The sequence below is a fragment of the Phoenix dactylifera genome, chromosome 16 (genome assembly GCF_009389715.1).
Source record: "Phoenix dactylifera cultivar Barhee BC4 chromosome 16, palm_55x_up_171113_PBpolish2nd_filt_p, whole genome shotgun sequence".
Classification (NCBI taxonomy): domain Eukaryota; kingdom Viridiplantae; phylum Streptophyta; class Magnoliopsida; order Arecales; family Arecaceae; genus Phoenix; species Phoenix dactylifera.
This window is the reverse complement of record NC_052407.1, coordinates 12,086,567-12,100,796: the sequence shown is the minus strand read 5'-3', so window position 1 is coordinate 12,100,796 and position 14,230 is coordinate 12,086,567. Positions and strand designations below refer to the sequence as shown.

At 38.5% G+C, this 14,230-nt stretch overlaps 1 protein-coding gene across 1 annotated transcript; it reads left to right on the top strand.

The window, feature by feature from the left end:
- Positions 1-640: 640 nt before the first annotated feature.
- On the top strand, positions 641-5,218 carry LOC103703720 (protein DETOXIFICATION 41). The gene is made up of 8 exons (XM_039114554.1): positions 641-962; positions 2,574-3,118; positions 3,233-3,319; positions 3,787-3,843; positions 3,962-4,200; positions 4,552-4,670; positions 4,750-4,836; positions 4,944-5,218. The coding sequence occupies exons 1-8, from the start codon at positions 672-674 to the stop codon at positions 5,013-5,015; spliced, it is 1,497 nt and encodes a 498-aa protein (XP_038970482.1). The 5' UTR covers positions 641-671; the 3' UTR covers positions 5,016-5,218.
- Positions 5,219-14,230: the final 9,012 nt, after the last annotated feature.

Here is a 14,230-nt window from a genome sequence, read left to right as displayed (position 1 = left end):
GCCCAAATCGGTCAGGCCCACGAGCAGAATCCCAAGTGATCCCAACCCTTCCACGTTCTAGCCGGAGCCTGACCTGAATGCCCCGTCCCAAACCAATTGACCCAAACATGCCTTCTTTTTTGTTTTTTTCGCTTTGACGGTTCATTATACAATGCATGTACGAATATATCTAATAAAATAAAAAAAGACAAGCTTATAGAGTTTTCGAGGCAACTCTCCCTCTCCTGACCATAAGTTACTTCCTGAATAGTTGGCCACATAAGCAGCCACTCGATCGGCAGCTCCGTTGGCCTCTCTAAATACATGCTTAGTTTGAAAGTCCCACCATCCGAGCTGATAGATATAAGAGAGATTCCAGTACAAAGGTTTCTTCTTCCACAGGCCCAGCCAAGTACTTCCAATGTTTTTATTTACCAATAAAATATATTTTTTGAACTCTTAGTCACCAACCAAAATTTCTCAGCTATCAGTTTGATGTCCGCTGGGGACTGGCTCTGCCTACCTTTCTTTCAGTCTTGCATTTTACCACGAGAACAAAGCCGTTTGGTGGACGTCAAACCACCAAAGCTACATGGAACGTTAGTTGTGGTAGCGACAAGCTCTGCACTAAATCTCTTTTTAAAGACTCTGCAGCTGAGAGTTCCATCCAACGAAGCTCTGCAAGGAAGAAGATGGGGGAGAGTGCGGAGAGCCGGAATTTGCTTCTGGACATCGAGGAGTCGTCGCGAGCGTCGGAGGAGCTGCTGCAGTGGGAGCCGGTGCCATGCAGGGTGCTCACTCGGGTTGCCGTCTGGGAGTCCAAGAATTTGTGGCGCTTGTCATGGGCCTCCATAATCATAATGCTCTTCAACTTCATGCTCAGCCTCGTCACCCAGATGTTCGTCGGCCATCTCGGCGAGCTCGCCCTCGCCGGCGCCTCCATTGCCAATGTCGGAATCCAGGGCCTCGCTTATGGAATCATGGTATTTCTTTCCCGCTCTCTTTATCCTCATAGATTTGCTTCTTAGTTCACCGGACTCCTGGAAGCTGGCATCAGTACTGTCTCATAGATTAATACTGCTGCATGCACCTCGAATTGATGAGTTTAGTCCTCCCCCAAACAGAGCAGGAAGTTTGCCTAGAAGGGGCTCTAATGCGCATCTAGTATTAGTACTTAGATTCATACTGGATTGAGTTTGGTAAGCTTAGAACGAGTATTTCTTTGAAAATAAATGAAAATATAAATTATAAATGAGATACTCGAAAGCATCCATGGATGAATCACCTGGCTCTGATTCTAAAATGATTGGGCTTATTTTTACTGAATAATTAGGAATTAATGCCTTAGACTAGGGATATGTTCCAGATAATTAAGTTGTTTGGTAGATAAATCCATTCTGTCATTGCTCTTAGAGCATTTTCAGCTTGCCATGAAAAACTCTCTTGAGAGTTTGCACATGGAATTTGCTTGAGATATGCTGGAGTGACATAGAAATCTCACACATAAGGTTACACATTTGATATGCGACTCTCTTATTGCCCCACTTATTGCCAGCTTATACATTTTTATTATATATAATTTACCATTGATTGCATTAAAGGCAAACTTATAAATCAACCATGGCAATATTTTCTATGAGATTTCATGTTATGCTAGCTCTACTTTGGTGGGGAGCAAGCAAAGCATATATTTTTACTGTTATTTACTTTAGTTAAGAGTGCAATATGACCTAGCAAGCGTTGGAAGCAGATCACATAAAAAATAAATATATATATGGAAGGCAGCCGATTGCATGGGTTCAATAGTTCTTTTTTCATAATCTATTCTACATTAAACTCAAAAATTACAAAGGATGCAAGTCTGCCAAGCTTCTTCTCGTTGAAAAATCTCTCTGAAAGATTGTAACGAAAGAAGCATTACTAGAGCTCTATCTCATCCTCTTGGCCACAAAATTTCCATTTTTGAAGCATATTCTTGCCATCTTGGCTGTGTGCCTAGTCTCGGCCTCCATTTTGCCTGTGCCGGGTGAGCTTTGTGAGCCCATGATACTTTTCTTCCTCTTATGGGCTGTGCTTTTTGCCCTTGATGGGCTCAACCTTCTTTGAGCTACGCATCTCCGTCATCCGAGAGCAAGACGGTTTAGTCTAGTGTACGAGGCCCCTGCCACTAGGGTGTCCAGAGAGGTACGTTTGGGTCATAGTAGAGTAACATTGTCGTTGTGTCAAGTCTCACCTTCTAACACATAGAGGGAGAGAGAAGGAAAAAAAAATTTTGGGAGCCATTTTCTATCTATTAGAAAAATTGCATCTCCAAAGTATGAATTATTTATTAAATTAAAAAAATATATATTATTTTAATCAAATGGCTCTGAAGTGGTCTCGGATAACAAGAATTTAACCTCTGAAGTCTCCATTACTCAATTGGAAAAGCAATATATATATATATATATAATAAAGAACAATGGTAATGGTCGAATCCCATGGAAAGCTAGCCTATGAGGCAAAGAACTGACTTCCTTAGAAAATAAATGTACATGAACATCAGCACACAGGGAAGACCATGGTGAGCCTTTTTTTTTTTTTTTTTTTTGCAGCTGGGAATGGCAAGTGCAGTACAAACAGTGTGTGGCCAAGCCTATGGAGCCAAGAAATACAGAGCCATGGGCATCATCTGCCAAAGAGCCCTCATACTTCACTTCATAGCTGCAATCCTCCTATCGTTCCTCTACTGGTTCTCCGGCTCGCTGCTCAAAGCGATTGGCCAATCCGCCTCTGTAGCATCGATCGGCCAGGTCTATGCTCGTGGTCTGCTCCCCCAGCTGGTAGCCTTCGCACTCTACTGCCCCATGCAGAGATACTTGCAGGCCCAGAACATTGTGAACCCCGTGGCTTACATATCAGTTGCGGTGTTGCTGCTGCACTTGCTGCTCTCATGGTTGGCTGTGTTTATTCTCGACTTTGGGGTCCTCGGAGCCTCCCTCACGCTGAGCCTCTCTTGGTGGATTCTTATGCTTACAACATGGTTCTATATAATCTTCAGCCCATCTTGTAGGGAGACATGGCCTGGCCTTTCCATGAAGGCCTTTAAAGGCCTTTGGTCTTACTGCAAGCTGACACTTGCATCAGCTGTTATGCTATGGTAACCTCCCTCCCTGCCTCTCTCTCTCTCTCTCTGTCTCTCTGTGTGTGTGTCTCTCTCTCTCTCTCTCTCTTTCCCTCTCATTCTCTCATATTGGTGAATGTTTATGTGCAGCTTGGAGATATGGTACGTCCAAGGATTTGTGCTTCTAACAGGCTACCTCCCACACCCAGAGGTCTCACTTGATGCCATTTCTATTTGGTATATTTTCTCAACGCAATCTCTCCACGACTCTGACATAATGCTCTGTTTTAGAGTAGTGGTGTGGTACCAGCTCCATGCAACATGACACGAGTTTAGGTTGGTCGGGTCGGTGCTGTAGTTGTGTAAAGCATCAACTTATTTTTTAGGCTTGTATCTGTTTAGCAAGATACAGAAAGGAATTGTTTTCGTGGACACAAATAAGAGAGAAAGCAAAGAATGTTAAAAATAATTTAGATACAGTAAATTATTTTTCTTTCTTTCTTTCTTTCTTTCTTTTCCCCTCTTCAGAAAGAGAATGCTTGTTTCTTTAAATAAATTCTGAGTCTGAACTTTGTGTCCTAAGTCTTTTTTTTAAGTTTTGCTTTGAGAAGATTTTATGAGTTGTCAGAGACATGTTCCTATTCTTAAACTAGTAGATATTTCCTAATCGCATTTACTCTTGCAATTTGTATGATTCCCCACAGTGTCAATTACTGGAACTGGGATTTCATGATCATGCTAGGATTGAGCAATGCAGCCAGGTCAGTAACAGAAAACCATACTGTATCATCATAGGATGATCTTTATTTCAAGCTTCAAAGGCTCTGCTTCCTTGAGTGGATCATATTATCCTGACTTGGTCATGGCCTTGAGCAACAGCGTTCGTATAGGAAACGAGCTTGGGGCTGGACACCCGAGAGTCGCGAGGTTCGCAGTCATCGTCGTGGTCACGACGTGCGTCATCCTCAGCTTGATCATCAGTGCACTAGTTCTTATACTGCGCACTCCCTTGAGCGAGCTCTACACCAATAGTACCGATGTGATCGAGGCAGTCAAAAATCTGACGCCATTACTTGCGATCTCAATCTTCTTGAATGGAGTCCAACCAATTCTCTCTGGTAAGATACAGCAGTTCAGGCCCACGCAATGTTGTGCTCTGTCGATCATTCAAAAATTTTTAGCATCAAATTTTATCATAAAATTTTCAAGGTTGACATGCTCCATATGTTTGAAAGTTTCATCTGATCTCTCTGGGTTTCTAAACCAACACACAAATCAATTGGTTGTTTCAGCATTAGCTAATTGATGTGTCCTGCCGAATAACTTTGCATGATCAAGAAACATGGCATGCGTAGATGTTTGTTCGAATTCACAATGTAGAGCTCTTAAGATGCCTAAATGATGTAGACCTGCATCCAAACAATTCTTCTTGTGGTGGAATTCCATTCATGCTGTATGACATTCTACAGGAGTTGCTATTGGGAGCGGGTGGCAAGCCATAGTAGCTTATGTGAATGTTGGTGCTTACTACTTCATTGGACTTCCAGTTGGATGTGCTCTTGGATTCAAGACAAGCCTAGCAGCAGCTGTAAGCACCCTCTTTGCAAATGTGATTACATGGACATTTTAATGCACAAATGGCTAATTCCATCCCTTCTCTTTTTCAGGGGATATGGTGGGGTTTGATACTGGGAGTCTTTGTTCAAACTGTTACTCTCATAGTCCTAACAGCCAGGACAAACTGGAACACAGAGGTAAGGCGCATTCCCACAGATTGGAGCTGCTGGGTTTTATCTTGCTTTAATTCAGGCCTCTGTATGAAATGATCTTTGGGTGGTTATTGTGTGGTTTTATCATGTAGGTCAACAAGGCTGTCGAACGCTTGAAGAATACAGCAGAGGAAGATGCTCTTGCCATAGCAGACATTGAATGATCAATAACAACAGTTTAGTTATGGAGAAACTTTTCCACCTTGAGAAATTTTATTTGAGTCAAACAGTTTTGTCATTCTCTATGTAGTTGCTGAAACAAGGAAGAGTTTCAAAAATCTCTAGAAGAACTCATGATTTTGGTGAATGTGGAATGTAAGAGAAGTATAAATTGTTAATGCTAGTATGAAGTGAATTCAATAGCTAACTGCCAACAATTGATGGCATGGTTGGTTGGCACCCTACCCCTAAAGGCTTGTCTTGCTCTTTAGGAGATCCCAGGTCCCAATCCTACATATTGCTCGAAAGGTTTCATAGCAGAACACCAACAAAACACCCGAATCGAGTTACAACTTGGTTCGGTCCATCTTCTCCAAATAATCTAGAGCAGCTTGTTCTACATCAGAAAGGAATTCAATTACTAACTAAAGGATTGAATTAGGAATGATTTAATGGTCCAAAGGAACAGAAAGCCTAAATCTTATATCTTTTAAATGAGTTCAGGTGATCTTCTAGAGTTGCACAAGGTTTGACATGCTGAGTATCATTAGGTCTGCTTTCTCCTTTTCTATTTCCCCTTATTGAGACAAACCATGTGTGCTTATGCAAACAGTTCACTCAAACTTGAGCAAACACCAGAAGTGGAAGTGTACTTTGCTTTAAGCTATTGTCTAAATAGCTGCCTGTGTTTGCATTCTATGTTACCAAACATATATGAACATCTTTCTAGCTCATGCCAGATGCAGCTTAGATATAATTGGTCAGATGAACTGTTCTAAACAATATGTAAGGCATGATATCAAGTTTTTAGGAGATGAACAACCTTTACTTGTGTTAAGCTGCAAACTAGATGCAGTTAGGACCTTGAATTCATTTATGCACATATTAGTCAATATGAGATTTATAATCCTTGCGAATTGAAACCGAGACGGCATATTAACTGTAAAATGTATCGGGATTATTACATATTTTGCATCACCGTGTTAGGCTGCGAAGAAGGGAAACTTGGAGATAAGTGTGGCTAGGAAATTTATGTGCAGCCTTGAGACATATCTTATACAAACATAGATGATGGCCAGAAAATTCACCTTGTGTAGCATGGACTCTTGAAATTTGGTTATTGCCCTATTTTTCAAGCTTTTTTTTTAAAAAAAAAAAATAATAACAAAAGAAATTGCTAACTTTGCCCTAGCTTATTGTAGTGCTCCCTTTTATAAAAGATAGGAGAACTTTCTTGCAGAGGTTGCCCACATGACTCAAGATATCTATATATTTAGGATAGGGTTCATTATAATATCCATTCTTCGAATTTCTCTGAATCGTCCATTTTTCTCTAATTGGCGTGCATTTGCCCTTGCACTTCGACAAATTTGTTTCCATGTTTTGAAATATTTAATTAAGTATTGTAAAATAGTTAGCATTGTCTCCATTGCTATTCCTTGAAGCTAAAAATCAAGAGAACATGAGAGCTTATTAATTAATTTCTACCAAGCAGACAAATCCATCATCAGTATTAAACTTCTTCTGAATCATTATTTTGGAGCAAACATTTAAAAACTTATTGGAGTTAAACATTCCTGCCTTGGAGGGTTTGAAGATTTTTTTTTTTAATGAGAGTAATATTATAGACTTAGATATTTAGGAGCGAGTAATAGTGGAGTCACGCAGTAGAGTGGTGATGCTATTACTAAGGAGGTTGAAAAAATTCTCATGCAAGACCTATTGCAAACAAGTGCTGCAAATGTGGTGCGCCTGGTCATAATTCAAGTGCATGTCCTGCGGATGAGTCTGTACACCTAGCAGAATACAATGTTGAGATAGAACTATAGAAGGTGGTGAGAGTGATGAAGATGATTTAGGAAATGCAGAGACTGCCGAGGAAGGAAGGTGAACGAATTTCTTGTGTCACAAGAAGGTTGTTGTACACTTCTAAGCAGAAAAGTTGATGCAGGGGTATCAGATTTCTCATCCAAAGTGCTCTATTAATTAGAAGGTGTGCCAATTAATCATTGATGGTAGAAATTTTGAAAATATTATCTCTGATTTGTTAGTCGACTCTTTGCAGTTGTTGATAGAACCACATCCTGAAACAACCAACTTGGATGGATTAAGAAAGGCCCTACATTCATGGTAACTGAAATTTGTCATGTCCCATTTTAGTTGAAAAATTTTATAAAGATGATGTTATCAGTGAGGCAGTTGATATGGATGCTTGTCATATTTTACTTGGGAGACCTTGGCAATATGATGTAGATAACTTTTTATATGGTGCAATAAAAGAATTGCTATTCTACCTAAAGGAAGTAAGGAAAGGACACCTAACACTTCTCAAGTGGAGGGGAAAACTTTCTTTCTAATATTAGTTGTGAGAATGAAATTGTAGGTGATGCTGAAGGAGTTGTTAATGCCTTGAGTCGAAGAGAAGCTTTGCTAGTGATATTGAGCAACGAGATGATGGTTTCGAGTGCCTAAAAGAGAGATATGAGGAGGACGAGAACTTTGGAGAAATTTGGAAGAAGCATCTAATGAAGTAGCCTACTAGTGATTCTCATGTTATGGATGGTTGTTTATTTAGAGGTAACCGCTTGTGCATTTCAAGGACATCTTTGTGAGAAAAAATTATTCGAGATCTACATGGAGGTGGACTTAGTGGGCACCTTGGAAGTGATAGGCTATGGCTTGAGTTGAGGAGAGATTTCATTAGCCTCGGCTAAAGAGAGGTGTAGAAAATCTTGTTAGCAAGAGTCCAATTTGACAAATAGCTAAGCGGCAGGTGCAGAATTAGGTTTGTTGTGAAGCATATTTGGGAAGACCTCGCTATGGATTTTGTGTTAAGACTTCTAAGAACACAAAGGGAAGCAGATTCAATGTTTGTTTTTGTTGATTGTTTCTCAAAAATGGCACACTTTATCCCTTGCAAAAGATCTTAGATGTTGTGCATGTGGCAAAGCTATTTTTTCAAGAGATTGTGTGATTGTTGTGTTCGAAAATCTATCACTTTAGATTATGATCCAAAATTTCTTGCTCATTTTTTGGATTACTTCATGAAGAAAGTTTGACACTTGTAACAACCCAGGACCTTACCCAAAAAGACTATTCATAATTAATTTTTTTGGATTTTTTAGTTTTATACATGTATCTAAGATCTTTCCAGCAAATGATTAATATAGGAACTAAACACACATCCACACGTCACATATTCTCTCAGTTTAAGCTCTGACATTCTCATCACACTAAGGGTTCAAATTCATTTAAATCCAATTACAAACACCGTGATTGGCCTATGGTCAGTCTCAATGAGCCAATGCTGCAGTGTTCTTTAGTCTATATGGGTCATGGGCCGGGTCCACTCTGACATTGTTTGTAATAGTCCAGGACCTCACCCTAAAGGGCTAGTCGGAAGGTGTTATTTGGATTCCTTAACTCCGTATAAGTATCCAAGATCTATCCAATAAATAACCGATGTGAGACTAAACGCACGCCTGCTACCCAAAATTTTTTCAACGAATAACCGATATGGGACTAAACACACGTCCGTATGGGTCCTTACGTACTCTTTTAGTTCAAGTCCTGACATCATCGTCAGACTAAGGGCCCAAATCTATTCAAATCTAATCAAATGCACTATGATCAACCCGTGGTCAGCCTCAATAAGCCTGTGTTCGCTAGTCCATATGGGTCATGGGTCGGATCCGTTCTAATACCATTTATAACAACCCAGGATCTCACCCAAAAAAATTAGACGGAAGGTATTATTTGGGTTTCCTTAATCTATATAAGTACTTAAGATCTACCCAACGAATAACCGATGTGAGACTAAATGCACGCCCGCACAATCCGAATTATAGTGGTATTGTGCATCCATGAATAAATGGACAGACTGAGATATTGAATGGAACTTTGGAAAATTTAATTCATAGTTTTTGTAGAGAGAAGCTAAAGCAGGAGGATAATGCTCTTGCACAAGCTATGATTTTTTGTACAAAACTTTGAAGATAATTAATGATAATGCTTATATTGTGTATCTTTTTAGAGATATCATGATTTTGAAGACTTCCATTATTGCTTATCTATAAGAATACAATCCAATAGGCGAGTTGCTTTATTCTAAGCTTAACTCAAAGACGAGTTGTTTGCAAGTGGAGAGAATTGATGTAGAATATGAAAGTCAGGCATGACCTAATATGTAACAACTTATGACCTCAACCAAAATGGCTAGCTGGAAAGTATTATTTAAGTTTCTTAATCATGTATAAGTATCTAATTAGATCTACCTAGCGAATAACAGATGTAGAACTAAAAACTTGCCTGCACAAATCCCCACATAATTAGTAATTATCACTATGGTATATTTTCTTGCCTAATCTGTTGATTATCGCCATGTCATATTTTCTTGCCTAATTTAGTGATTATTTCTATGGCACATTTTCTTGCCAAAATTAGCTAGATGTTATTTCTTTAATTAAGGGATCTTATTTTGGTCTTTGCTCTTTCCTTGTTCAGCAAGATTTTCTTATCCTAGGAGAATATCTCTAGATAAATACTTATTGTGACCACTCAATTAATTGGGACTGTTCAGCATCAATAAAATTTTCCGCACTTTTGTTCTACGTCGCTGCCTAAGGGATGCATGCGCTTGCATTACATGCCAGTGATCTATTTTCATGCATTCATGGATGAGAACGGCACAAGGGGCACTACGATGAGTGAAAGATGAAGAGATGCTCGTGCATTTAATGGCTTTGAAAGATGATAGAACCATGCCACCGTCAACCTTAATTCAGAAAGAAAAAGATGAAGTACTCTATTAGCATCTCTCTTTCCCTCCACTACATTATCCATATCTACTTGCTGAGACAATTTTCAAATATTAAAACAAGAATCTTATCCATGTACTCCTAAAAATTTATGAGGTGGTTATGTGTAAGAGGTGCCACAATCTATACGGCATCTATCTTATTCTCAATGCAGTCTACCTCAAAATGTACTCGTATTTGTACCCAGATCTTATGGAAAAGAGAAGCTGGGGTGGCGTGCTTTGCATGGCAACACTCTTTGTCACAACTTTATTCTTATGAAAGGAAGTTTACCAGAAAAAAGGAAACAGAAAAGATAAAGGAAAGCACTTTTATCTGATTTATATATGAGTCTGCTATCTACCAGAACAGGCCAAGTAGACTGCTTTCGTGAAGAAAACTCATGGACTACATGCTTGGCTAAAATGGACATTATATTTTGGTTTTCTTTAAGAACATAAAATATTACTTATCGACTTTAGTGTTTTCTACAGAAAGAAATATACAATTCATTGTTTAATATGTTAAAACTGGTCTTGGATTAATTAAAAAGATGAGTTTTTAAATATGGGTTAATGCTCTCTCTAACACCAGTTACAAAGGATGGTGGGTTTAGAGTAAATCGATCCCCCGCTATCATTCCATATAGCAACGGTTGGTTGGTGTTATTTAATAGTTAGTCGCCAGTTCTCCCTAGGCAGAAGTAAACAGGTTGGCTCTTAATCCTGATGATGTCTTAGTAATAAGAACTAAACAAGATCTCTAAAGCCAAAGTCAATTACTCGGTTTTCTCTTTTGATCCTAAGAAAACAAGAATTCTTACTCAATTTGCGCATGCTTGCAACTCTTGAGAACTTGATGGAGGCTTCGAAGAAGGCTGAGATGATTAAGATAAGGGAATAGTTTTGTCCTCGATCCTCCTTTCCATTCGAGCAACTCTATTAAATTGTTTCATAAAGGTAGTTGGGTTTCCATAAGCGACTTAACAAATCATTCATGCATATGGTGCTAAGCACCAAAAAAAGATGTTTGACCGTTAACAGTATTCTACGATAATTTGTTATCTTTCAGAAGATTTATACTTTTTTTTTAGTTTATTTTGCACTGACATTCTTGTCCTTGTCCACAAGCCTTCAAGAGTTCGAATTGTGTCTTCCATGCAAAAGAATGATTGGTCTTTTTTCATGGCATCGACTGTTGAATCGCATTTTGCATAGATCTAAAAGTACTTCGAACTTCTCTATTGAAATTTCTTATTAAGATGGGATTCTATTAATTGCAGACTAATTTTATTGTTTTATTACGTTATACGAGGTAAGTTACTGTCTGAATAAATATTTAAGGAGCTCAAAATTAATTTGTAATTATATTGTTCATTTAGGCTCTGTTATCTAAGTTATGTGGTATAGTGAGTATTGATATAGGTCTAGATTGGTTAATGAGCTCTATAATGGGGGGACCAATTAGCATGATATTATTTGGGTTAGGCCCCCACTTCACTCGTATATATATTTGTTCGATATGTAACCTAAGGGCATTTGGTTCATACATTCCTACAGAGGCATCTATCTCATTGATGAGACAGATATCAAGGAGGAAAGGGGAAAGGAAGATCTATTCATTCTAGCGTTTTCTTCTTTCCAGAGGATCCCACCACAGCAATCATCAATAGATTTGCAAGAATCTCAAGCTATGCCTCGATCTTTTTTAGTTATATGTTATTTATGTTCTAATCTTGTGCATAGCATCCATAAGAAATCTATATTTGGATCATCTATTTGCATAGATCTCAAAACAGATATGGAAGGATCCAGCGAGGGATCGGCACGAAAGCGCCATTACACTGCACGCACATGCAGGTGGAAAAGTACAAAAGATGGACGGCAAGGTATTGCTGAAACCAAGCTATCCAAAGGAAAAGGTGACAAAGCAACTAATTAACACCGGCCGCCAGGCCCCAAATCGCTCTCAAATTGTATAGAATAGCATGGAAAGCTCCAAACCGAGCATTTAATTCGAAAAGCAACTGCAAAAAGTCGGGCCTTTTTGCTTTATCCGCCTATTCTCGACAGCCTCTTCCAGGCTCATCACAATGCCTATTTTCTCCCTTTCAGTTGCTGGACTGTTCCAAATATAAGGCTGTAATTTAGTGAAAACAAAGGGTGGTTGAGAAGTTCATTCTCTATATAAATCCATCTCCCTTCTCTTTTCCATGGACACCTTAGTTCATTCTCCTGCTAAGTTCATTCTGGCTTGATATGGAAGAAATGGCTGAAACTCAAATGGTTTCCTTCTTGCTTGAGGTGGATTCGGGTTCTCCTCGATCACCCAAGACTCCATATTCAGCCATTGTTCCTTCACGCATCGCTTGCTTCGCGAGGAGGCGTGCATGTGTGACCTTGGATACAATTTCTGAGGAAGATGGTTTGGATAAATTCGATACGTCGCATCTTGCTCCCGCGAGGTCGTCGATGCTGCAACCGTTCTCATCCTCATCATGTTCTCATGGCAACGAAGAAAGCTGGTCAAGATACAATTAGCGGTGCAATAAGCCTTCTTGCTCATGTAGAATGGAATGCAATATTATGTACTTCTTTCGGTGATAATATCAGTGTAAGCACAAGCACCTGCAAAGTTTAAACTTGGAACCTCCTCCTTTATGGAGGATGAGTGCAACCTATGTGACTTTTCTGTTAATATCTGTGATTATAAAGTAATGTAAATATTGAGTGGAAGCAGAATTATGTGCTATTCCATTTTGTCCTTTTTTTTATTTTGGTTATTTTAGTAGAATGCTTATCAGCTTATCATGAATGGAGTATGTCGAAATTGATGGTAGGAATGTTTCTAGCTTTTTAAGCATTCGTTCTGTGTTTTTAAATTTTTAGAGATGACTGACACTGGTTATGTATGTCATCAAGAATTTGTTGGAAAAAAAAAAACAGAGAGAGAGAGAGAGATGACTACTACTACTACAATCATTTTTTATGGATGAAGGTTTTCAATGATTGATGCTAGTAGTTGTCGAGAGTATTTTGTTCTAAAAACATTGGTAAAAAAAGAGGTACCTTCTCAAATGTTTTAAAGATATATATTTAGTTAAGTGTAACAGATTTTTGGCAAGAAGCAATAACAATCCTATTCTAAAGATTAGTCTCGCGGTTTGATAATCATAGATGATTTGCTGTGCGAGCTTTTTAACAGAAAAATGATTTATTCATATATTATATTTATATTTAACATGGGATAACGGAAGCCAACCAAACTAAAAAACTTCAAAATTAGGGCACCTCTATCTTAAGGGCTTGCTTTTAATGGTTTATTTTAGTTAAGGAGTTTGTGAGCTTTTATCTGCTATAACCATTTAGATTTTGGATGATGCACATAAGTTAGCAAAAATAGCTAAAAGGTAAAGCGAGAAATATGATATACACTGTTCAGAATGGATCCTTAATCTCTCTGTCATCACCGTTTGTAATGTGTAATAACATTTGACGGACCAATTCTCGACATATAATTTTAACTAACTAAATCTTAAACCCTTAAAAGTATCTACTTAATTAAAGACCATGGTAATTATACTTCAATTTAATTCGTCCAAAGAGAATTGAGGGTTGTCTTTTTGGTGCATGACCAAGGTTTTGGACCTAGGCAGTTATAGTGCAGGTGGTTTCCCTCCTTTTTATTTATTTATTTACTGGTTTGGTAGAAGGGAGGTTTTTGCTTCACCGACCAACTTTGTTAAATTTAGTAGAGCATGAGAAATTAATCGTGGGGAGGGTAGGACTTGAACCTAGCTCCTTAACAGCAGCCTCCAAATGCTTTACCAACTTCACCTCATCGACACCCTCATCAATTATAGATTTTCACTCAATGTTAGGACAAAAAGCTGATGTTAGGATACATTACATACTTGAATTTATGAAAGAATCCTCAAACATTGTGAATACCAAGGTGGATGTGAGATAAACAAGGAATAATGCAGCAAGGAATGAACATCTCATAATAGGTACAAGGTTTTCCTATTGAAATGTGAAAATAGAGTACAAGAAAGCCCAAGCAAGGAGATCATTGGATTCGTATTCAAGAACATGGCACGATGTCTATAATTATCCAAGGAGAACAGAGGTGATGTTCATACAGGGTATTTGAAGTGCAGGACATGATCTGAAACATGGTAGGACACAGATGTGGTGCGGAACTGGAATTCAAAGGTTTTTTTTTCTTTGGATGGAATTTATAGCATCAAAGTTACCATACCAACAAGACCCACACAAACAAATTGCTCATCTGATTTTAACTGATGCTAAGAAATTCAGAAGAGTGAACTGACAGGTATAGAAGCTAATATAACTGTTTCATATACAGGCACAATATAATAGACATCGCCTGTGTTGGTTTTAAATTTAAAACAGATCACTGTA

Excerpts from the sequence above, each read along its gene's own strand:
- LOC103703720 (XM_039114554.1), top strand. The coding sequence starts at position 672 with ATGGGGGAGAGTGCGGAGAGCCGGAATTTGCTTCTGGACATCGAGGAG. Across the intron at positions 4,201-4,551 it reads AGTCCAACCAATTCTCTCTG|GAGTTGCTATTGGGAGCGGG; the intron begins GTAAGATACAGC and ends GACATTCTACAG. Across the intron at positions 4,671-4,749 it reads AGACAAGCCTAGCAGCAGCT|GGGATATGGTGGGGTTTGAT; the intron begins GTAAGCACCCTC and ends TCTCTTTTTCAG.